The 25636-nt window shown below is 47.1% G+C and overlaps 1 protein-coding gene, 1 long non-coding RNA gene and 1 other non-coding gene across 5 annotated transcripts in view; 2 read left to right on the plus strand and 1 right to left on the minus strand.

Annotated features, from left to right (window-relative positions):
- Positions 1 to 330: 330 nt before the first annotated feature.
- LOC147011988 (uncharacterized) lies at positions 331 to 11524 on the minus strand. Of its 3 annotated transcripts, none has more exons than XM_085857983.1 (5): positions 11374 to 11524; positions 10681 to 11189; positions 3861 to 3968; positions 1836 to 1961; positions 331 to 1681 (listed from the first exon to the last, which is right to left on the minus strand). In XM_085857983.1, the coding sequence occupies exons 2-5, from the start codon at positions 11135 to 11137 to the stop codon at positions 1038 to 1040; spliced, it is 1335 nt and encodes a 444-aa protein (XP_085714109.1). In that variant the 5' UTR covers positions 11138 to 11189; positions 11374 to 11524; the 3' UTR covers positions 331 to 1037. The 3 variants fall into 3 exon arrangements, with proteins under 3 accessions (XP_085714109.1, XP_085714107.1, XP_085714108.1); XM_085857981.1 differs by having other exon boundaries at positions 3843 to 3968; XM_085857982.1 differs by having other exon boundaries at positions 3843 to 3968; positions 11357 to 11451.
- A 269-nt stretch (positions 11525 to 11793) lies between these two features.
- The window catches only part of LOC147011989 (uncharacterized), a 30545-nt gene continuing 16702 nt past the window's right edge, over positions 11794 to 25636 (plus strand). The window contains exons 1-2 of the long non-coding RNA XR_015051880.1: positions 11794 to 11879; positions 12283 to 12425. This is a non-coding gene — a long non-coding RNA (uncharacterized LOC147011989). The remainder of the gene's footprint in view (positions 11880 to 12282; positions 12426 to 25636) is intronic.
- On the plus strand, positions 12036 to 12126 carry TRNAY-GUA (transfer RNA tyrosine (anticodon GUA)). The gene is given in 2 exon segments: positions 12036 to 12072; positions 12091 to 12126. It is a non-coding gene; the product is annotated as a tRNA-Tyr (tRNA).

Genomic DNA, 25636 nt, shown 5'->3' on the forward strand with positions numbered 1-25636 from the left:
ATAGGCCGTATCTGCATCCAGACCTGAACCAAAATTAAATTGGCTTGTTCTTGTCCACCAAATAATCCCAAATCATCCACCAAGTTGTCACAACTTGTCAACTTCTTGAAACATCATGCTATGTCATTTTGGCTCCATTACTCAATGGTGAAGAATCGCTTCAATTTTCTTTTCTTTTTTTAACTCGAGTATTCGGATCCGGATCTTCACAAATTGTCCATGTCAGCCAAATTTCCTCTGAATCCATCCACAACTTAGAGATATCCTGCTCACAAACAAACAAGACAGACAGACAGGAAGGGTTGAAAACATAACCTCCTTCACCTTCGGTGGCAGTTGTAATTAAGATTTAATCACATACATCACCACCAAAGCACCGCCTTTACACTGCTCTTCTCGAGCCAATCAAATACACTGCTCTCGAACTGTAGTAAGTCTCTGGCCAATGCTTGCACTTAGATTTGGCAATACAATACCGAACCAAAACATAAATAATAATTTTTTTAAAGAATGATGCAAAACCCAATTAAAATGATGTCCATCCACTCCCTCCCAACCCTGGCTCAAGTTAAGATTAAAGAATGAAAATAATGAATATTATAAAAAGCACAAATTTGACACATTTTCAAGTTTAATGCACTTGTCAGTTTGTGACAAATCTGGCACAAGGAAGGAAGATAGAGTTGTGAAAATCGTCTGGAGGTGGGGATGATAAAAAAAATAAAAAATACAAACATTAAAAAAAGACCACATGACTTGAAGCTCACCTGGATCAGGAGCAACAGCCACTGAAACCTCCCACAAATCCCTAGACCCTGATATTTTTTAATGGCGTGAACAAGCTGGCACATCACGGGTGATGAAGGCTGTGGTCAAGTTTCACTGAAGAAAGAAAATACCTATTTGTATTTCCGACAATACCAAGATCAAGATCAACACCTTTTGTATCAACAAAATGAAAACAAATGTATGAAATGGTGATGCAATGCAAACAAGATGCACGCACACAGATGAGTCAGCTTGCATCAGCACTACAATCATACACAGTCTTGGGACAGAACAGAAATAGGCTGCAACGTCCCACCACCTCCAAGGAATGCACGTGCAGCCTCATAGTACCCTTTATCCACGTGTGGAGTGCAGACATTCGAACGTCGATGTCGTGCCATGTTGCAGGATCGTGAGAAGCACTTGCCACAAGATTTGCATGCAAAGGGACGTTCTCCGGTGTGCCTCCGTTTGTGTCGAATGAGTGTATGCGAATGCCCGAAACACATGCCACACTCTTCACAGCGAAATCGCCTTTCTTTTTTATCGTTTGCACCGTGACTTCTCCGTCTGACACTTTCTCTCTGTACACCTTCAGGCGCAGGCAACACCCAAGCAGCACCCGCATTCGACCTGTCATCTAAAATGCAGGCCGATACCCGGGACGTTGACCATAAAGCATTGGCCTGATTGAGAGGAGCGGAATCTGCCGTGCAATGGGTATAAGCATCACTCTGGAATTCAAAGCTGCTGTTCCCGAGATTGTTCCAACATATCAGGTCTGTGTTGTGAAAGGCAGGGATGTGATCCAAGGATGCCTCATGAATTGATGTGGAAGGAGGACACTGATATGAAGGGTGACTGCTGTGCAAGTCATTCGGAAGCGATGCATTCACGTCGTTTCTTCTTTTTGCTGCAGGAGCAAGGGTAAGGTAGAAAAGCTATAATAAATGCATGTAATAGTAAAATGCAAAAATAATTTACAAGTTCGTGTTTGCTTTGAAATTATCAATTTTTTGTTTTTAACCGTTCAGCTTAAGTGTGCTCAAACATCTCAAAGTGCTCACCTCTCTCCGTATTTGCCCCATTCAGTTGCACTTGTTGCTCACTCGATATACCCCGGGTTTGGCTGGCTGCAGACATCTCGCCACTCTCCACCGTGGATTCCACATTCACCTGCACTTCACCTATGCCTTACACCATTCATACCAAAACAGTATCAACATCATGGGCAAACATTTTGCTCATGACCAAAAATCTTGCTATAAATCAAAAGGAGCAAATGTGGATGTCACCAAAACTCCAAAATTGACAAGGTGGAAATCGCGCCACCTTTGGTGATAGCCGGTATTACACACAATCATCTTTTATCTTTTGATGCCGTTATGGATCAAAAATACATACCACATTATTGGAAATGTTGAGGTGTGTATACTGTGGTAAAAGTTAATCTAAAAATTAAATGAGTTTATTGTAGTTACTGTGGTAAAAGGCACTCATGCAGCTGGCTGCATGCTGCCAGGCTGGGCACTAAGGAGCGTAGACTAAGGAGGAGCGTAACGTAAGGCACTAAGGAGCGTAACCAAATGTCAGTGTTACTGATAAGGAACAGTATGTGGGGCTAATGTCCAACAAATCACTGTAAAAAGCTGTGTTTAGGCTAATATAATGTGTCCAAGTAATGTGACAACTATACTCCCACAAGAAAGAGGAATGGACTGGGGGAAAGAGCTGTTATGATCCAGACTACATACAATTTCCTTCGAAGACAGCACAGCATGCAGACACTTCGACGCCAGGCCTCTGAGTAACCTTGTGTGAGACACAAGAAAAGGACGGGCAGAGCCATACAATTTAGTAATAAGAGGTGATGTGACCAGCAAGAAGTAACAGCTGGGTGCATGGCACGTCCAGGCTGAATTTCATTTTTAAAACCGGCCTCAAACAGCAAAGAGGGCATTGAGAGTGTTGCATGCTAACCATGCCTGGTGCTGTAACTCCAAAGCCCTGAGTCAAGAACCAGCTGTACCCTGCCCCTGCGGTTGGCGGTCATATTTTATCTGCTGGACGGTTGGGTTCTCGATGAATCAACTGCCTTGCTGATGTCTCGGAGATGACATCAAAGCAGGCATTTCCTCTGGTCACATCGAGAAGGCAAAGGGCCTGTTCTCTCCTCCTTCAGCACTATCGGTGAGTTGTGGACTCAAAACTATCTGCTCGATTCGGTGATATCAAGATCACACTCTGGGGACTTGCAACGTGACTGGCTGGTCGGACCTCAACCTGTGTGCATTCAATGGGGCAAGGCTACTTTGAACGTGTCCACAACCGACTGACATAAATTTGTATCCTGTTAGAGTTTTATTAAGAACTGGGTACCTGAGACAAGTTGCCGACTTGAAAGTCACGAGTTAATTCAAAACTGCATTGAAACCTGTCATGTGTCTGTTACTTTGGGAGTTTTTTTTAAATCATTGTTATTGGTGTTTCAAAGGTAGACAGGTTTAATAAATTACTTATTAAATGTCATACGTTGGTTTCACTTGTAAAATAATCGGCAGGACATATTATTGTCCGTAAAGCTTTTCTACCGTGATACTCCTCAGGGTAACTGGTGCACTCATGCCGGTGCTTGGAGGAAGCATGTCACAATATGGAGTATAATATGATGTAATCAATAAAACATCTTTCAAATTTTTTTTTTATATAAAGGGCATTTCCAAGACTGGGCTGAGAAGGGGTGGGTACTCCCACCCTGGATGCAGGAGTGTCCGCCAGCAATTGTAATAAATGAAAATAAAACATTTAAATAAAACAAAAAGAAGATCACCATTATCACAAGAAGTATTTGGTTCATGCTCAAGGACACATTACATGATGATACAATAAAATATATTTTTTTGCATGACTAACAGGGTTTTAGACAATGTACACGCAGTAATATAGTATGTTGTGTGGGATTTGACCGTTGTACACAAACACCATAAGTAACGTGCTCAGAAGAGAACGAAGAGGACAAAGACTGCAAAGAAATGCCACTTATGCACAAACCAGATTTCCCCCCTCTACTTTACCATTCGACATCGGCGTACCGTTAGGCGAAGGCTCAGTTTTGACAACACCAGGTTTGAGCAGGTGCACGGTTGAATATTCATGATTCGGAGACTTCCTTTCCACTGGCACAGAGTCAAGAGTAGGATCTGAGAACAACATATTGATTAAAAGCTATGGATACTGCACTTATCAGGTTTTACTTCGGCTTCAAAAATAACGTGAATGAAGTTGTCACAAATTCCAAAGCAAAACCCTTCTCCGGTGCCCTCATGCAGATGAACAGGTAAACATTTCAGGCATGTGCCAATAAATTGTTCCTTCACATGACGAACATATCAAACAGGTATCGAATGCCTGCTCAGTCTATGACAGTTCAACCCACTGTTAAGTTGTTTGTTCCACTGACTACAAATTGCTTGGGGCTCTCCTCTATCTCTTGATACCCCTGAATGTGGTCCTAAATTGATCCTCACATTTCTTTCTAATTGTTGTAATTTTCTTTATTCATTCTAATATTTGCCCTTTCATCTCTCTGTTTCTCTCTTTCATTATCTATCTCTCCTAGGAGAAGTGAATTCTTGCAGAAATTTTTCTGGAAGGTTCACTTGGCTGCACCGGGATGGGTTTGAGGGTTGTGGAGTAGTGGCTGAAACCTGAATCCTATCCAGATTCCTCCTGATGACTCCATTTTTGCTCTTTACTTTTTCAGGTTCCTTCTTGGTCTTGCATTTCATTGAAGCATACCGCTTCAAAAGTATTTCTTTCAACTGGTCATAAATCGACATCTGCCACATTTACCAGCATGTAATACACATGGAGCACTTTGCCAGTTAAAGCACTTGATGTGGCCCATCCTGCCCCGTCCCAGCCACTGTGAGTGGTAACATACTCAAACCTCATCCTTCCCTTCAATAAAGGCTGGGGGCTTTGGAGCCATAGTCTGTGCAAAGTTATTCACATTCTCTGGGCGACACTTAGATTTTGTTTCTAACCTTGTAGCCTCACTCTCCCATTCAGCCTCGAGCCTTTCATCTTCAATTTTAATATCTTTGCTCACTCTCCAGAACCTGCCATTCAGCCAGAAACTGCTACAGTTTTGCCCTCAAAGCCTAAAAGTGCTTCCAATCTCCAAAAACCTCTCCATCCTCAACTCAGTGTGAACTTCCACAGTTATACTCATCCTATCAATATCAGGTGATGTAAGACCATGAACACATTAGGCAAACAACCACCATGGTCTACAACAAAAGCTTGCAAAACAAAAGTGATTCCTAAAGATTACACGACCCATGCGGTCATCCTCATTGGCTTGATCCAAAGATCGGGGAAGAGGAGCAATTCAAAGACCCAGGTAGGACTAACCTTTGCATTCTCAATATTCTTGATACAATATCACCATTTTGAAGCACTGATTTTACAAACAAGCCCGAATGAGCTAAGATCCTCGTCCTCTTAATGATGACGTCATAAAAACGAACATGACATCATTGTGATGCATCAGCTTTGCGATAAATTATCTGTGTTAATGCTCGGCTTGATTCCCGCAAAACAAAATTCAAACAGCTTGCCGAGTTTCGGAGATAATGGTATAGGCGATTTCCATTCGCGGCGATATTATGATGTCAACTTTTTTTTGAGGAAGAATTTGCAAAATCGGAGATGGTTACTGCCTGCGCGTGGACTTTCTGCATATACATGGCAAGTTTCACAAAGATCCGACGAAAACTCTGGGTTGTGAAACAAAAAGTCAAAAAATAGGAATGACATCATAAAAATTGATATGACGTCATAGTGATGCATCATATGTGCGGCAATTCATCTCTGCTAATGCCCTGTTCGATTCCCGCAAACAGAATTCAAAAAGCTTGCCTAGTTTGAGATAATTTTTTTAGGCGATTTCCATTCGCGAAGATATTTTGACGTCATAACTTTTTTTTCTCGGAGGAATTTTTAAAATCGGAGATGGTTCGGCTGCCCTGGTCCGTCCTTTGGCGCCTGGTGCTCCGGGAAAGTGCGGTTGTCCAGCCGCGCGAACGCGGCCAGGTAGCCAGCACGTTCTCTTCCCTCAGCTAGTCTTCCCTCAGAGCTGAAGGGGCAATAAAGTCCTTGAGGTCAATCTCTTTCTGGGTATTTGTGTGTGCGTGTGTGTCCGTGGGCCCTGTCTCCAAGTAGAATTGTTTAAGGAATTGCTTGTATATTTGATACCTTTCTTTATCCGTAGATAACTCTGCTGTGTTCCCCTCCCCAATTATTGTTATAAATAAATATCCCTTTTGTTTAAATGTACCAGCTCGTTCTTTGTCATTTCTGCCATTGGTTTGCCACGGTGTGTATTGGGGATTAGGAAGGCCGTTGTTGCCGTAATTGTTCATTTGGACCGACACGCCTCGGTAACCATCCGCTCGGGTTACACCCGGTAACGGCTTGTCCCGCTCGAGGCCTGCCGAGTGTGTGAATTCCCCGGTAGCCTTGCTGCGTGGGTACTTAGGTGTATTGAAGTTTGGCAATTAACCCTAGCCCACGCGGTCAAATTATTGGCGATTCATGGTCCTGTAAGGGGCCGTGCCTTTCGAACTTATCCAAGGGTCACGACCTAGATTCCAGTGTGTTCAGTGGAGCCGACTCCATTGCTCCCCTCGCGGTCATGCTCGCCACCGAAACCCGGCCCCACAACAATACGACGACCTCTCCTTCATGCAAGCATACACACGCAGTTTATTTAGATGCGCACCATTATCCAATCACATCACTACAACCTTCACTGTACTCTACTCACCAATGCTACAACAATCACACAACCTCAAAATGCCTTTATTATAATTTCCACCACACCATTGTAACATTACCCAAGTTCACTGTACATTCACCATTGCCACCTCAACCACCACACTAGAACTCAACGACATGCCACTGCTACAATCGCCTCAACCACAACCACCACAGACACCTACCACCGCTTTTGGAATAGCAGGAAGACTAGGCACAACATACCGATGGCAGACACTTGGAACCTGGACGTTTAGATGTCTAACTCGAAGCAGCATTCAACATCATATGGATGGCCCTAGTGCTCTACTCAATTACAGTCTCCATTGGGTGTTCAGCACACGTTCACGCCAGTAGAGCACAACCAAATACCCCAGCGCAATGTGAAGTACGGAGCTCCAAAGCATGCGTCGCCCGGAAAAGGTTATGCCAGCATCTTCACGGCTGTGCCCTCGTGTGGGTGGGGCCGGCGCTGGGGTAATAGTGCACATACCAATGGAGGCACTGAAAAAACTCCAACAACTGTTTTGATCCACTTTTACACTCTTCCCTCGCCAAGGGATTATACAAGTGCCTCATTCCACACAGAGACCAATCATAGAGCTCAGGTCAGTTTGGAGATCATATGGTTCAGCATGGATATCTTCCTTAGCTTAGTGGCGAGATATGGAACGGAGCTGTAGAGCGAGGCTTGCAGGTCAGAGTGAAGGAAACGGAGTCTGCGGAGCGGAGCACTGGGCGCCAGACCAAGCGCAATCATTAGGACCAAGCCAATAACATCAACATTCACAGACTTTCTTACATTTCATTAGGCTGTTTTGTCATACAATCCCTCATTTTCCTTCTCATCTTCTGTGGGCACATCATTAAAGAGCAATCAGAGATTACCTGAGCAAGTCCCAAATGGCTGTTCCCTTCAGGGCAGCCACAGACATGCATCTCTTTCTGTCTCCATTTTGCACCTCCTCCAACCACGCACCTGAGACACCCCAGTATACCTCTTCCTCCCCCCCCCACCCTCAGTGATTGGGCTGCACAAGTTCATCAGCCAAACCTGGCAATCGAAAGGTCGCAACCCCATCCTTTCTCATATCCTTCTTGCTATTATACTCTTCCTCAGAATGTTTCTGACAGCACCTGTTGTGTTCGTGTGAAAGTAAGACTGTTGAAGAATTAGATCAGGTTAGCTCTGCACAGTCTTCTTTTACTGCATGACCATTTTATTTTGCATATGCTGCTGTATGATTTTTTTTTACAGTAATAAACCCCTTGCTTGCTTGTACCACATACCATTCCTCACCCTTTCTGTAAATAATTTGTTTGTTATTGTAATGTAGCTAGGTTGGAGAGACTTTTCCTCCATTGGTCGAGCATAGTCCGCGCGTATTGTTTACCGGGAAGTTCTACCTCACCGATTGGCTTTACACGTTAGCCAGTGCGTACTCGGCAGCTCTGTTCGGCTGGACCTGATCAGGAAAGATGAGACAAATATGCAGAGGACACGAGCCCCCCAATGCTATCATCCAACGGAAAGGTAACACGTGAAGTAATGTGAACTCTGCCACGTTTAGCAATACCAATCAGCATTCGTGGTTGACGAGCAATCCGCCAAGTCATCCGCAGCTGGTGCTCTTCAGACCGGGCGTTCGGGAGGAACAAGAGTGCTTCCCCTCATGGCAAACCTCGAACTGTAACAGTATGTAGTTGTGGTGGCCCCTCATTTTTAGCATAATCTCCCGTTTCATCACTAAGTACGTCCAAGTCTGGAGAATTTTAAGTGGAATTTCAAGCCTTTCGTGTCGATCATTCATTCATTTTGTGTGCAGCCTATGGCTGCTGGTTTCCCTCATTGCTGGGAGCGTGGTTGTGCCGCCGATACAGTGCCCCCTGTACGTTAGGGCAGGAATTGAGATTTTGGCCAGGGTCTGGCAATAGCTCGCCAATTCTTCGTGAAGGACAGTGAGATCTTTAACATCCACCAACTAATACCGGTAGACAGGACACCTCGTTTAACATCCATCCGAGGGACGGCACACACATCGATAAATCAGCCTGCTCGTGGAACACTGGGACGAGCGTTTATGGTTTGGTTGGGATTTAAAAGCAGGCTGGACATCTCAGAGGCGAGTGTGCATACCTTTAGGCCATCCGGTCAGCCCTGCTTGTGGATGAAAAAAAAAAAAAAGTGTTTTCAATGAGAATGACTTTTAATCACATCCAATTTTATTTGACATGTTTGTACTTCACACTCGCCTCTGTGCCGTCTCGCCTGAGCTTGAATCACGACCTAGCTATAAGCTGTCATCCTGGTGTTTCACAGCCAGGGAGATTCAATGTGTGTGCAGTCTCTCGGATGGACATTAAACTTGGTGCCCTGTCTGGCAGCATTAGTTGGTGGTGCTTAAAGATAGTCGTCCTTCGTGAAGAGCAGGTGAGTTATCGCTGGTACCCTGGACAAATTACAAATCTCTGTGCCCAGTCGAGTATCCTGTACCGGAGTGGCGACCCGTCCACGAGTGGAGCCAAATGACTGCTTCGGCAACTCCGACGGTGTGTACAGCGCGTGGTACATGATGAGGGCATTGTTTGTACAGTACTCAAAGATAATTAAATATCTCAACGTGTGCATGGTACATGATGAGGGTATCGAGAATTTAAATGAGATAAACTTAGTTATATAGTACGATTGTTTTGTGATTCAGAGTGGATTGTATTTGAATGGATTGTTGTGCCATGAAATGACAGACGTGGATGTACATTTAATAAATATTATCCTCAGGCCTTAGTTATTTTACAAGTTGGTTTACAGATCCGCCGACGGTATATTTGCCGAAATGAAATATAAATACAACACATTTTTAGCCTTTTATACTTATAAATTTCCCGCCGAAGGTGCAAGAGTTTCAAAACCCGAAATGTAAACGTTGGCATTTATTTTCAAAATATAATTTCGCACGCGCACACCAAAATGCCGAGTCCCCTTTAACCAAACTGCGCAGTAGTCTTCGGTCATGGCATCTGAGCAGTGGCCAGCATGGTTCAGATTGACTGTGGTTTCCAGGGCGAAAGCGATTGTTAAGAAGTAAGTCAGCGGTATAAATTTGAGTGACTGTATTGGTGATTTAATCACGCAACATCTTGAAGACGAATATTCTGGCCGAACTATTGCATCAATTCAGTGCAGCAGCAGGGATGATTCGCAGGCTACTCTCGATCGTGCCGATTTTGTTTCCGTCGAAAGTTTTACACTGCTGTTCGTATCGAAAGATTTCGGTGCCAAGTACGTCAGTTTTCCTGCGAGATGCTGATATTCAGCCTTCAACGGACCAGAAATCAACCTATGATGTGCTCGTGGGGATGGGGAGACGGTACGATCAGATGTCTGCTGAAAAGTAAGAGCTGGTTATGGCTCTGATTGACCGTTTTGAGCGTGTTGACTCCTAGTAGACACCTTTTTAAAAAAATCATATCCAGCACTATGCACTGGTATGCACGCACACATCTACGACTTGGACTGTAATTTTCTCAGCATTGTTTCCATTTGTTTGATGATCCAACAGGTTTCTACAAGAAAAACATGCCAGACTATATTGTAAAAACAAGTTTTAATCCTTCTTTATTGTTTTTCACATCAGATGATGCAGTGAACATGGGCATCCTGCATTTGAATGGTCTTCCATCTTCAACGTTTTCTTAGATCCTCTTGGTCCAGGATTTATATTTATTCCCCCCCACCGACCCTTGTCTTTTCCATGGAACATCCGAAAAAAAAAAAAACATAAAAATATATAATTTCTAAAAATTTAAATTATATTTATATTTATTTCACACCCAACGTACCCTTGTCTTTTTAAGATATATATATATATATTTTTTTGTATACTTTGTCGAGGCTCGTGTGAGAGCTAACACACAACGCACAGCAAAGGGGGCATGAGACAAAAGGGGCGGGAGTGGGACGAATTCTCCATGGAACATCCGAAAAAAAAAATCATAAAAATTGAAATATTTATATTTATAATTCGACCTCCCGACCCTACATTTTAGTTGAAGAACTGTGTAAACCAAGTTATAAAATAACGAAGGCCTTACCTGGCTCGAACATCAGGTCCCGTTGTGTGGTCTCCCCAACCTCCACCGGCGTCTCCCGAAGGGCTGACTCGAGAGAGCTCAGTTTTTCCGCGGAAAGCGAGAGCTCCTGACTCACGGTGGTTAAAAGCACCACCATGGAATCCAGGAGACCGCTCAAGAACGGCTGGAGACCCAGGGCGTCGACCCCGCGTGGTGCCTCGACCCCGTCCTGACGTCTGGAAGGCAAACCCTCGATGGCGCGTCTCAGCACGGCGTACGTGGCGAAGGGAAGGCGCTCCCGGGCCAGCACGAACAACTCGGAGCGCACCTGAGCGCTCTCTGCACACGCCAGCAGCGCCTCGTAATCTCCAATGCCCAACTCGCGCTCCACCACCTGGGCCACACGGGAGCTCACGCCTCGAGTCGACAGCCAGGCCTGAAAGTCCTGCCTCGGGTCGAGCACCATCGCGCACGCCATGACGCACGTCCGAGACGGATAAAAATTCAGTGCGTTGAATCACCGGAAGAAACTAAAAGGAATCCAGACACGAAAAGGCACGTCAGGGACACAAAACCGAAGCATTTTGATTACGTGATTTAAAAAATCCTGTCACACACAAACATTGGTTTTCAATTCAAATTATGTGTCACCTCAGATTTAAATGGAATCAAATCAAAAAACAATTTTTTTTTTAACCTCCAATGACTCGGTACCTTCAAACTTCATTGATTCCACTGATCGCTGCGGTCAGAGGACAGGAAGGGAAACTCATTTATACGTTGTGGGAGAATGAATATGGCGGATGTAGTACTTCCGGTAGCTTCAGCACTGTCCGACCAATTAACGTAAGGCATCCTATCCAATCAGAATAGAGATCAACGCGTGATTGGTGCGCTGAATACGACCATGTGCAAAATAACCCTGCTACTGCTACGACTTATACCGTCATGGATTATAACAGAGTTTAAATTTCATTAACTGCTGTTTTACCCGTTTTAATGTACACTTTCTAAACGGAATATGCTACTCTGTGTTATTTGATACAGCTTTTGTAATTATGTTCAACGAAGTTTTTTTTTATTTTTCGTTTTCTGGTTTTGTATCTGAATTTATTTCCGGGCTTTTCCGGTACCATTTAATGTAATGATTCGACACAGCATACTCCCTGAACCCCCCCTCCCATTCTTCCAACAGACAAAAGGATCTCTGCAGATAACAGGTATCAATCATCTCGAAAAGGGCAGAAAAACAAGTTAATTCTGATCATTTCCATTGTTTCCCTTCCTGCACATCGTCGGAATGATTATAACAATTACGAGACGAAGTAAAGAAATATTATCTTCATTAAGGTCTCCACAACCAGAGACAACCAATACCTTCGATAGCTCAGTTGGTAGAGCGGAGGACTGTAGTGGATCCATCCCCGAGGCATCCTTAGGTCGCTGGTTCAAATCCGGCTCGAAGGAATTTTTTTTTTTGTATTTATTCTCGATGTAAATTTGTTTGTGAAAACGTTACGAGCGGCGCTGCGAAGGCCGTTCCGTGGTAACAACGTCGGTTTACTGGTTGTAATTATTTTTACCTGCGACGTGTCCACACGATTGCTGTTTACCTGTTTTTAGCGCACCTGGAGCCAAGTCGCGGGCAGCTGAAGGGGACTGCGCGTCCGTCGTCTGTCCGTCTCTCCACAAACATGTGCAGTTTATTCTCTGTGACAACTACACAATCGATTTTGATGAAATTCGACCACAACCTTCGTCACCCGGTACGTTATCAAAGTTTGTTCATGGTGTTAAAAAACAACAATCGGGCCCGAAGGGGAACGGGGGGGGGGAGGGGCTTGACCTCCACAATCGGTATTTGTTTCCTTCTCCGAAACCACACACGCAATTCCGACAAAACTTAACACAACTTTCATCACACGTGATGTCCTAAAGTTTGTTCATTCCGTTAAAAAAAAAAATTGGGGTCTAAGTGGATCTATGGGGCAAAGGGGGAGGGGGGTAGTTATTTGTTTTCTTCTCCGAAACCACACACGCAATTCCGACAAAACTTAACACAACTTTCATCACACGTGATGTCCTAAAGTTTGTTCATTCCGTTAAAAAAAAAATAATTGGGGTCTAAGTAGATCGATGAGGGAAAGAGGGGGGGGTATTTGTTTTCTTCTCCGAAACCACACACACAATTTCGATGAAACTTGACCACAACCTTTATCACCCTTGACGTACCAAAGTTTGTTCACAACATTAAAAAAAATAATTAGTCTGGGGAGGTCTCCAGAGTGGGGTTGTCCCCCAAAATATGTATTTGTTTTTTTCTCAGAAACTGCATCCACAATTCTGATGAAACTTGACCACAACCTTTATCACCCATTACGTACCAAAGTTTGTTCACAACATTAAAAAATAAAATCCATCGGTATTTCCTTTCTTCTCCGTTACATATTTTGTGGGTCATCCATGCCTACCAGTGGTTTCCTTGGTTATCTTATCCACCACGACCAGGTGAGCACCCAGGGGTATTGCCCCGATTTTTTTTTTTACTGTTCACGACATGCTTACCTGCAACATGTAGCGGGTCTACAAGAGCACCACGTGGTTCATGTTGGGGGTCAATTTTTAAAATGTAAACCCATTGTTCGGACAGCTGCTGGATCCCACCCACATTTTGTGCTTGACTTATTCTGTTTGGGTGTTGCAACCACCGAAATCTCCATCCATCCATTAGGACCATACTCTACACAGAGCGTTGGTGCTGCCTAAGCAGTCTCCTTGACTATTGGGCACAATCCTGGACGGGTCGCCACTCCGACACATCATACCAGCAAGATGGCACTCATTTTGCCGACCTCGAAAGGATGACAGGTTGAGTTCACCCCACTTGGTATTGGCTGAAATCTCTAAAATAATCAAAAAAAAAAAATGAAAAGTAGGGGAAAATTTGGGTCTGCCGATTATACATTCCCTGGGTTTGTTGCGCCAGATTCACATTGGCTTTGTTTGGGTTGAGTGTTACTCACAATGAGAGACCCCAAAACATCAAATCAATGTCAATTAAAAATTATTAGTAAAGCATGGTGATTATTCCTTTCAGCGTGCTGGTTATGACGATGGTGTTTAAACCGCAACAAAATAAATCTTACTCACATTTAAAACGCAATGACGTGTTGTAAATGAAGTCCGGTTGATTATAATTAATACTTCCGTCATCTTTCCCGCGGTTGGTGAAGAAGAAAGGTTTCTTGTCGCCGAGCCCCCGTCGCTTTAAAATGGCAAGCAGAGGAGACTCGGTCGTTTACGTCATGGTGGTTCACCAAACAAACAAAATCCCCTTCGCTCAATTGTCTTGATGATGTAGAACACCAGTCACTTGAAATATTGACGTGCTGAGTGACTCGTGAATGAGAAAAAGGCTTGGAAAGAAAAATGAATGAGTTTCGAACGTGTCGGGATGTCGGGGCTGCTGACCAGGCCCCAGCTGCTCCTAAGATTGGCAGTGAGTGCCCCGGAAGCAGTGGGGTAAAGAGAGTGGCACTTATATGTGTGGAAGAATTGCGTTGCTCAGCCAGTGGGTCACCCAGATGGCAGAGAACTGATACGGTTTGCCAGAGGACCTGGGTCCGATTCCTGATCTGGGCCCGTAATTTTTCCCAATATATTTATGGTGTTGGAGTTATTGAGGAGACGGACGGACTGACTGACGGACACACACTGACATTTATTTATTAACTATTCGAGGCTTTGAATTGTTTTTGTGCTCAAGGTCAGTGCGAAGAGGTGGAGTCATTGCTATCAACACCCAGCTTCACCTTCAAGCTATATTCTTCATGTTTCAGTCCCTGAAAATCTCGAAATGATTTGGGTGAGGGTCTGACCTCCTCGTCTGCTATGATCGATAGCGAGCATAGTCATCGCCACTGTCTATTACCCTCCAAAGAGTCCATTAGCAAGCGAGCTGTTAGATCACCTTAACTCAACGATAGATCAGATACTCACTCTGCAACCGGATACTGCAATCACCATTCTTGGCGACTTCAATCAATTTGAATATTTCACTTCACTTTCAGACTCAATGGTGCAGATTGTGAACAAGCCCACTCACAACAATATTATTCTGGACATGATTGTAGCAAATCTTTCTGACCATTATAATCCAATTGAAATAATTTCACCCTTGGGACTCGGTAATCATCAGGTTGTTATTGCAAGACCGAGATCGCCCCTTCCTTGTCGGAACGTTGTTTGCAAACGGGTTGCAAGACCTATGAAAGAGAGTGATGCATGGGAGTTTGGAGCATGGTTGAGCAATCACAACTGGTCTGAGGTCTTGTCCACCGAGAAACGTGAATAACAAGTGAAACACGTTTTATCACATGCTCCATCAGGCGATCGACACCTACTTCCAACAATGAAGTGTTCACCAGCATCAGCAAGATAAAGCATGGCTAACGCCGTTCATAAAGACCCTTGTACAAACTCGTCAACATCTTTTCCACCTTAGTGGATAATGTTCACGATGGAGATATTATCGCAATAAGGTCATACACATAATGAAGGCAGCAAAATGAAATTGCTATACTTCCAAGGTAAAACGTTTAAACCCAGCATCATGGTACCACGAGATTCGCGTAATGACTGCTGGTAGCAGTAACTCACATCGCAACATTGCAGTTGAGAATATCGAGCAATCAGATCACCAAACTATTGCTGATGCAATATGTTCTAACTTTGCATCCGTTGGAGGGGTTTTATAACCAATGAACCCATCCTTACTCCTTGCGTATTTGCCATCTCTCCCAATCTGTCAACTCCAGCCATGGGAGGTCTGTGGAGAAATAGGAAAAATCGAATCATGCAAAGCAAGTGGTCCTGACAACCAACATCTCTGCCAGACTTCACTGCCAGTTCTCTTATGAACTAGCTGAACCTCTCACGGACATAATCAATGCGTCATACAAGAAACAGACAGTTCCAGCGCAGTGGAAAATGGCATGTGTCATTCCTATTAAAAACTCATCACCTGCCACCATTGACAACTTGCACCCAGTTTCTCGAACTGCCCACTTCTCAAAAATTGCAGAACACTTCATAGCACAATGAAGCAGAACCTTGACCCCAAACTGTTTGGAAACATTGAAGGTGTATCAACTTCACAATATCTCATTGATATTCTGCACGCACCTCATGAGCATGGAAAACACCAAGATCAATTTCGTCGATTATGTTTACAGATTTTGCCTAAAGCTTTCGATCACACGATCGCCATTTCAAAACTCCCACAAATGGGAGTTGATTTCATCTCTTGTTTCTTGGATAAGCGACTTTATTTCAAATCGTGAACAGTGTGTTAAGTACGCTGACAAGATCTCTGAATGGACACACATTCATGCTGGAGTTTCCCAGGGAACAAAGTTGGGACCTGTTGTATTTCTTGCCATGATAAAGATGCTGGCAACAGCAAAATTGCCACCGGCATTCACCGTTTCAAATACGTTGACGAACTTACATTTATTGAAAAGTGTTGTCCTCACACTGAATCTTGTATGCCAGATGTTCTTGAAAAACTTCAGAACTGGTCTGGAGAGAACGGAATGCGTCTCAACCCCAAAAGGTGTGTGATTGTTGACATCTGTTTCTCTCGAAGCAAACCACCCCCTTCTTACCTGTCGTTGAATGATGTTGTAATCCAAAATTGTAATATCATTAAACTGTTGGGTATCTTCATCCGGGCAGATTTGAAATGGGATGCTCATGTCATTTCTATTGTTAAAAGAGCTAACAGTCGTTTACACACGATTCAGAAGTTAAAATACCATTCCCTCCCAAGTAATGATCTGGTGACCATTTCCACATCTTTTGTTCACCCTACATTAGAATACAGAGCTCCTGTGTGGTTGAGCAGAATTACAGAGCAGCAGTGCAACGCTGTTGAATTTGTCCAGGAAAGGGCTTGCAGACTTATCCTTGGCCCAAACTACTATAGTTATGTGGATGCGTTATGCGATTGTGGTCTGGAGTCACTTGAGAATAGACGTGAACAAATTTGTTCTTCTTTTGCGAAATTGCTTCCAAATTCCAAACTTCACCACTTGTTACACAACATGGCCAAAAGTATGTGGACACCTGCTCGTCCAACATCTCATTCCAAAATCATGCGCATTAAAATGGAGTTGGTTCCCCCTTTGCTGCTTTCACTCTTCTGAGAAGGCTTTACACTAGATGTTAGAACATTGCTACGGGGATTTGCTTCCATTCAGCCACAAAAGCATTCATGAGGTCCGGCAATGATGTTGGGTGATTTGGTCTGGCTCGCAGTCAGCATTCCAAAGGTGTTCGATGGGGTTGAGGTCTGTGCAGGCCAGTCAAGTTCTTCCACACCGATCTCGACAAACCATTTCTGGATGGACCTCACTTTGTGCCTGGGGGCATTGTCATGATGAAACAGGAAAGGGCCTTCCCCAAACTGTTGCCACAAAGTTGGAAACACAGAATCGTCTAGAATGTCATTGCATGTTGTAGTGTTAAGATTTCCCTTCACTGGAACGAAGGGGCCGAGCCCAAACCATGAAAAACAGCCCCAGACCATTATTCCTCCTCTTCCAAACTTTACAGTTGGCACTCTGCATTCAGACAGGAAGCGTTCTCCTGGCATCCACCAAACCCAGATTAGTCCGTCAGACTGCCAGATGGTGAAGTGTGGTTCATCACTCAAGAGAACGCGTTTCCACTACTCCAGTCCAATGGCAGTGAGCTTTACACCACTACAGCCAACTCTCAAGGCTTGGCATTGCGCATGGTGATCTTTGGCTTGTGTGCGGCTGCTCGGCCATGGAAACCCATTTCGTGAAGCTCTCGCCAAACAATGCTTGTGCTTATGTTGCGTCCAGAGGGAGTTTGGAACTCGGTAGTGAGTGTTGCAACCGACAGATGATTTGACAGCACTACGCACATCAGTACTCAGTGGTCCCATTCTGCGAGCTTGTGTGGCCTACCACTATATATATATATATATATATATATATATATATATATATATATATATATATATATATATATATAAATAATTCCAGGTGTGTGTGTGTGTGTGTGTGTGTGTGTGTGTGTGTGTGTGTGTGTGCCCGCTGTTTCTCGACAACCACTGGTCCGATCTAATTGAAACTTGCCAGGTATATTGCTGGGCCCTGTGGATGTGCCTTTTCAAGGTTTGATATTAATCGGACAAGTGCTTCCCAAGTTATGACGATTTATTAACCAACCAATGAAAGGACAAGTTGCTGCGTAGGCATGGCTGCGTAGGCCGGTGCACAGCCGGCCGACGATGACGTCACGTGCCGTGCCGGTTGCGATGGGGATTGGTGCCTTAGTTACCATGGTGTAGGAGTGGCAATGGTCAATGGCAGCGAATGTCATGGCAAGCAAAGACAGGAAGGTAAACTTGATTTTAATTTGGATTTTAATTAACTCTGTGTGTGTAAGTATCACAGCAGTTGTTACTTCAATACAAGCAATAATTCGTGGAATTCATGTGAACATTCCGTACGGGCACGCACCACTTCCGGAGAGTGATGACAATGTATTCAAATAATTTCTCAATTTCTTATGCGCATTTATAGATAAACACAATGCCCCAATCCAGTCGTCGTTTACGAGAGCGAAGGAACGGCCTGTGTGGTTGTTTCTGGCTCGCGGTTTGAAAATTTATTTTATTTTTATTTTTTGCATGTACGGGCACGTACTCGTATATATAAATATATATTTGTAAAAATATATATTGTTTCGGCTGTGGAAATTCGCAGAGCACCATATAGGTCCTTAGATCAGTTATGCCGATAAGTCTGTGTTCAGATAGATTTCCCCACCGTTGTATAAAGGGAATTTATTCGTGTCACCCGTGCTGTGATCTTTGAGGTAGCCGTTTTTCTTTTACTATCGTTATTTTAGACCACCACAACGCCAACCACCAACCACCTTCTCCACCACGCCAACCACCTTCTCCACCACGCCAACCACCAACTCCACCCACCTTCTCCACCACGCCACCCACAAACCACCTTCTCCACCACGCCAACCACCAACCACCTCCTCCACAACGCCAACCAGCAACCACCATCTCCACACCACCTTCACAACGACATCTCCTCACCATCTCCTAAACCACATCTCCCCCGATAAATCAACACGAACAACGTCGCCTCACCTTCATTTCCGAAGCGATGCCATCTTTGCGCCAGCCACGGCGAGTCCGCATTGAACGGCAACACTGCAGGTAGACGCGGGGGTTTCCTCGCCGCGCAAGTCGGTAATTTCACGCACGTCCGCTTGCCGTGCAAGTCGGTGATTTTGCGCACGTCCACTCGCCGCGCAGGCTCGCCGTCTTCGCGCACGTCCGCTCTGTGCAAGCTTCGCTTCGGAATTTGGATTAAGAGAGCGAGAGGGGCGGAGCCAGTGGGGGTCAGAGGTGAGAGTGCGGAGATCAGATCTCATCTCTCGGGCCCTATAAAAGGGCGAGCGGAGCGCCAGTCTGAGGTCAGACTGTGGAGTGTCTGCCGGGGTTCGGAGCGCCTGGAGCCTGGAGTCGGTGGAGAACCTGAGGAGAGCGGAAGAGGCGCAAGCTGGGAGCACGGCCAAGCCTGCTGTGCCACGCGGAGCTGCGTGTTCATGTGCAGGAAGTGGGGAGAGCTGGAGAGAGCTCGCCAACCAGCACCGAACGGTCTGAGGTGATCGGGCTTCCGAACAGTCCGAGCATCGCTGATGGACGGACGGGTTCTTAAACAGAGCATCAACTCAGAAAGAGCAAAGACCCGTTCATTCCTCTCAGGCGTTGCCGGCTGGGGCCCGAATCACCAGGCCGCGGCCGAGCCGTGGTTACGCTAGCTGCCGTGGGGACGGAACGTCGCGGGTCGCCCCAGCGAGGTGAAGGTAACCTGCGCGGCCTCTTGGAGCTCCTTCGGTCCTCAAAGCTCCATGTCATAAAGACCCTGAGAGGTCCAGTCTACCCCCTTGTCTTTGAGGGGGTTTTTCCTTGCTTTTCTTTGTATGAAAGTTGTGGCACCAAGTCCGATAAGTAGAACTGATAAGTGACTGTACATAATAAATAGACGGTTGTAGCGCTTTGTCTTGCTCGCGTCTTGTCCAGACCCCCCATTCATTGCATAACTGAATGCGTGTTTTTGCATTCATTGCTTGATTGTATACGTGCATGGTTGTGTACAAATAAATGTGCTTGTTTGAATGTTAACCCGTTCGTTGTGTCCTCTTTCCCCAATTGAACGGCCATCTTGCCCTCGGAATATAGTTGGTTTTTGAATAGCCGGTAAAGCGATCGGGTCCAACGGGAGTCGCGATAACACCCCGCTCGGTTATCCAAAAACAGAGTGAGCTGCATTACACGGCTCGTGTCCCAGCGGCCCCGTTGAGGTACAATCTCTCGGTAATCTACCCGCGCGAATAATTAGGTATATCGACAATTCGGCGATTGACCCTGTAGCGCGGGGAGAGTGCGGACAAGGTTGTGGTGTGGTTAAGAACACACCCATGGCTGGTTTTCGGCGTTGCTCCGGAAAGCCGCGACTGAATTGTTCGTCCGGTGGGCGTATGGCCGCGATTAGTAAAACGCGGTCGTTCGCACACCAGCGGGCGAGAATTCGTAACAATATATATGTACATATATATATATATATACATATATACATATATATATACATATATACATATATATACATATATACATATATATACATATATACATATATATATATATATATATACATATATATATATATATATATATATATATATATATATATATATATATATATATATATATATATATATATATATATATATATATTGTTGTGGTTACCAGATTCGCAAACCACCATTCAGGTCCCTTAGGTGAGGTATCTCGGTAAGTGCATGTGTAGTTAGGCCCAAACCCGTTGTCTAGTGGGAATACATGTCATTTATACGTGCTGCGACTCTTCAGGATAGCCGTTTTTCTTTACTATCTTTATTTTGGACCAATCGCCACCATCACAACCACAACATCAACCACCGACCACAACCACCGCTTCACCACAACCGCCACGACCTTTACCGTCACAACTCGCCACCATCGCATCGCCGTCGTCTCGCGCCACTCATGGGCACCGATGCTGGACTCGTGTAGGGCGCACGTTGAACAGCGTGTACAAAATCACGGATTTTCTGCTTCAAAAACGGATCCAAAACGACACACGCCCACTTTTTGCCGTCCAATCGGTGAGCGAGGGGCGAATTGGCCCCGCCCCCAGGGCGATCGATATATGCAAATTTGTGGATCAAAAAGCCTTCACGCCCACTTTTTGTCGGGCCAATGGGGAGCGAGTTGAAAGGTCAAAGGGAGGGGGTCAAAGGCGAAGTTACGGGGGGATAAAAGGACGGTGTTCGTCAGTAAAAGGGAAGTAAGAAGTCGGAACGAGGAAGGAAGGAGTCGGAACGGGTAGTAAGAAGTCGGAACGAGGAAGAAGGGAGTCGTAAAGGTCGGAACGAGGCGAAGGAGAGTCGGAACGGAGGGGACGAGCTGTGGAGAGGCGGCGAGTCGGACGAAGGGTGCTCGCGTCGTGCAAGGAGCTGCGCGCCCGAGGGAGGCCGGCAGCGCGACCTGGCCGAGGTGGAGACGCTCGTCGCGCACATAATAAAGATCCTCTATACCCCGAGCATCAGCAACCCCCCCCTCCTGTTTCCCCCCGCGCTGAGATAGTGCGACCAAGGGGGCCCCGTTCCCACCCCCCTGCCAGGCACTGTCCACGAGGCCCGCGGGTTGCGGGGCCATCGCCGCTCCGCGTCTCATCACCAGACGGGTAGGCCCGACCAGGTCTCGGCCCCAGGCCTACCTCATTCTTGAGGGTATTTCTTTTCCTTGGTTTTGGGTATGTGTTGTCGGCGCCGTCTGTGAAGTAGAATTGTATAAGTGTTGCCGTGTGCTCGGTAGTCGGAATTAGCTCTGCACTGTGTTTTCACTTTTATGTTTGCTTTTTATGTAAATGGAATTGTGTTTTCTTTTTTTGTGTGCATTTGGTGGAATTGTATTTGTGTGCTTCCCGTGTGCCGAGAATAAACGTGCTTTATTGTTGAACTGTTCTCCCGCTTCGCTTCGTCTTTTCCTCCATTGAATCCCCATCTTGCTTCACGTAAAGGGTTGGTAGTGGGCTGAATACGCCGATAATTAATCGAACCGTCGAGTTCGACGATAACACCGCTCGGTTATTCTGATAGTACGGAACGGGTCGCTATGGCCCGTGTCCGAAGTCGACCTGCGGCGAGGTGCGATCGCCTCGGTCTACCCTCCGCGTGGGTACTTAGGTAGTTCGAATTTGGCGAGCAACCCTATCCCACGCGGGGGCTGATTGGCTCGATCGCGGTGAGACCGAAAGGTCCACCCGTGACTGGTTCCCCGGCGTTAGTCCGAGAGGGTCACGACTGGATTGTCCGTCCGTGGGCGACGCGCCGCGATTCGAGTTACGTGGCCATCGCACGCCGGCGGGCGCGAAGACCGCAACACTGGTGTCAGGAGTGGGATACAAATTCATCGCCCTCCGCGGCACTGGTATCGGAGAACAGGAAAACAGGCTCTCCTGTCTCCGGCTAAATTCACGGGAATCGGTCCAGGGGTGAGAGAAGCGACCCCCGATTCCCTCCAAATTACGAGCGAGCAAATTAACCCTTCACGAGAAGCAAGATGGCGTCTCAAGGCGAGCGGGAGCCGGGGGTATTAGAAATGGATGTAGAATGTGTAGGATCCATGGTCCAGGATGGAATCCCCGAGCAGGAAATGTTGATTGTGCAGGAACACGGACTCGCCCAACTGAACCCAGGGCCCGAGGCGGCAGCGGCCGCGGTGTATGACACCTCCCCCCCCCTCTCCACCAAGACCCTTCCCCAACCCTTGCCGAAACGGCTCAGCTGAGTGCATCCAACATGGCCCAGCTATGCGCCATGCTGGCGGCAATGAACAAACAAATGAATGAAGTGAAAACGACAATGGATACAAATACAAATGAAATAAAAATCGAATTGAAAGGCATGAACGAAACGATGGATGCGAATACACAGAAAAGGAAGAAAGAAATGAAGGAACTAGGGGGTGAGAGACAGAACATGCGCCGATGCCTGCAGGCGGGCATGAAGGCCGTGACCAGGGAGCTGGGAATAGCGACGCCACGTGTGGGAGCGAACGAGCTGGGTGGGGTGCAACGGCTGACAGGCCCGCGGTGGAGGCGGGTGAAAAAATAATTCGTGGAACGTGTTGGGCGAGGGTCGTGACGATGACCGAAAGGGAAAAATTAAATGGGGAGACCAAAACGTGTGAGACGAGACACGAGGTGACGACAACGGAAATAATAGTTGAGACAAGGGAGGTAAAGGGTGAAGAGTTGGCAGAGACACGGGAGATGGGAACGATAGAGGGAAGACTACACGATGAAGACGGGGTAAGTGACGCGCACACACACACGGAGGTAGTGGAGGACAATGGGGGTGAGCTCGCGGAGCGTGTGGAGACCCGGTGCGAGCACCTGGATGGCCTCCTCCAGGAACGAGGGGAGGGAGTATGCCCCCTTGAGGCGAGTCACGACCAGGTGAGTTCGGTCGTGCTTTGCGAGGTTGAGGGGACGGGTGCTGTGGACGGGTGCACGGAGAGCTTGGGGGGTATAGAGGCCCCGGAGACCCTTGTGGGGATACGAATCCCCAGTGTAGTTGTCCCTGTGTGTGTGGTGCAAGGCGTGAGTGCGTCCCCGTGTGTGGAAGCGACCCCGTGTGTGATTGGTGTGGTGGCGATGGTGCCAGAGTACGTGCTTCCCAGCACGCCGTGTGTGGATGAGGCACCGTGTGTGAGAGAGGCCGTGTGTGTGAGTGAAACGGCCAGTGTGGATGAGGCACCGCGGGTTAGTGCCCCCGCGTGTGTGGGTGAGGAACCGTGTGTGGATGAGGCACGGTGTGTGGATGAGGCACAGCGGTTGAGTGCCCTCGCGTGTGTGGGTGAGGCACCGCGGGTGAGTGCCCCCGCGCGAGTGAATGGAGCACCACGTGTGAGTAGTATGGTTTGTGTGAGTAGTGAGGCACGCGTGAGTGAACGGCCGTGTGCAAGGTCGCTGTGTGCCAGGGAGACCGTGTGTGTGAGAGAGCGGTATGAGAGGGAGATGTCGGTTGGCATGCGGGAGCACGCAGCCGCGTCTCCCGGTGTGAATGTGATGGAGTGGACTGTGTGCGTCGTAACACGCAGGTGTGCGTGGGTTGAATGGCGACGACGACGGCGACATGGGAGAAACGAAAGCCGAGTAGCGGCTGTGGTTGTTTCGAGGACCGTGCCGGGTTCACCCAGCAGTGAGCACGCGGTTCGTGCTGTGCAACGCACGAGACCACCACGTGCTCGCTTGCGAGAGTGAAGTCCCGGTCCGGAAACGCACGCGGTGGATTTGCCGATCCCGCGGACGGACAAAGTTTAGGCAGGTAAATGGATTTGGACCGGACGGGTTCTCCACGCGATCGTGTGTGTTGAGCTCCAACGGGCAAAGCACACGTGTTCGCGTGGGAAACCCCTCGAGACGTGGGGCTTGTGTTTTTTTTTGCGCACGGTGACGTCATGGCTGCACGTGTGGTTGGAATCCGGCAGGAGGGGTATCTCTGCCGGATGGTACCGTCCAAGGAGGGACGAGGAACACGTGCAGCTGCATGACGTCACGGCCAGGTGCAAAGTGCGCGAGCTCTGAGTTGCCGCGCAGGTGCTGCGCATGAAAAAAAAAAAAGAAAAAAAAACAAGCCTCACTTTCGGGTACACAGGATTCCTGGGCAAGGGGTGAAAGACCCCCTTAGCCTGGGCACAGGATGGAAACTAGTTAGGGGGAAGGGTTAGCTTAGTTAGACCGACTCCATGGGGCAGGGGTAAGTCCTCATGGAGTCCGTGGAATGGATTAGTTAGAGGGATTGTAGCCAGATTTAGGTGGGGAAATAAAATGATTTATTTGGAGACAGAGACAGACTTTGGATGTGTAGAGGGGACGTAGCTTAGCTACGTAGTGTTAAATGGAACGTGCTGTAGTTTAAGGGACGACGTGGGAGCACGAGTTAGTTAGGGGAGGTAGTTAGAAGGATGGCAGAGTTCAGCGGTGTGTGTGTTGAAGAGTTGGTGAGTTGTGAGGAGAGTACGTGTACATGTTGAGTGAGTGAGGCCAGCGGGTCTGTGTGTGTGGAGTGAATGGGGAATGCATGGTGCGATGAGTGATTGGGGGGAGGAGTGACTCCCGCCCAAGGGACCCCGGGGTCAGTGTAGAGTGAGTTAGCTGGGTTAGTCAAATTGAAAAATGGAGGTCGTTTTGCTGTTGGTGGGAAAGTAGGCTCGAGACCCATTTGGAGGGGTGCAGGAGCCCTGTTGACGGGCTTGGGAGCGTGGCTGCGAAAGGTGAGTATCGCTGAGAGGGTACCCCGGGCACCAGGCTAGTCGGCCGCGGTAGGCCATGGGCCCATGGGGGGCCGGGATAGAGTAGTGGGCACGGGTGCGCCTGCTTGGTGCGGGGGCCCGGGGCGCCATTAGCCGCGTGGGCAGTGCAGTGGGCACGGGTGACCCTCGGAAAGGGGCCCGGGAGGCCGGCCTGCCACGTGTGCGTTTCAGGAGGTGCCATGGGGGGCACTCCCCGGTGTTAGGGAGCTGGTAGGCTCGGAGGCAGTGTAGTGCCCGGGGGTGCCATAGCGGGAGAATCGGCAGAGGGTCGTGCCTGCCAAAGGGAGCCACGTGTCCCAGCCAGGAGACCGTGTGAGGGCACGGAGAGAAAATTGGGGGGCGAGGCCCGAAATTGTGAGGACACCAACACAGGCGACGGGAATCTGGGTTGTTAGAACCAATAGTTTAAGCGAGAGGCGCTTGTTGAAAGCCCCGGGGTAGTTTAACAGTTAAATGGTTAGGGTAGATTAGGAGATGTACCCCTCCGCACCATCCATC

Source organism: Eptatretus burgeri, chromosome 15, assembly GCF_056783735.1.
Source record: "Eptatretus burgeri isolate ZD-2024b chromosome 15, Ebu_testis_v1, whole genome shotgun sequence".
NCBI lineage: Eukaryota > Metazoa > Chordata > Myxini > Myxiniformes > Myxinidae > Eptatretus > Eptatretus burgeri.

Excerpts from the sequence above, each read along its gene's own strand:
- LOC147011988 (XM_085857981.1), bottom strand. The coding sequence starts at position 11,137 with ATGGCGTGCGCGATGGTGCTCGACCCGAGGCAGGACTTTCAGGCCTGG. Across the intron at positions 1,962-3,842 it reads CGGTACGCCGATGTCGAATG|GCATAGGTGAAGTGCAGGTG; the intron begins GTAAAGTAGAGG and ends GAATGGTGTAAG. Across the intron at positions 1,682-1,835 it reads TGGGGCAAATACGGAGAGAG|CAAAAAGAAGAAACGACGTG; the intron begins GTGAGCACTTTG and ends TTGCTCCTGCAG.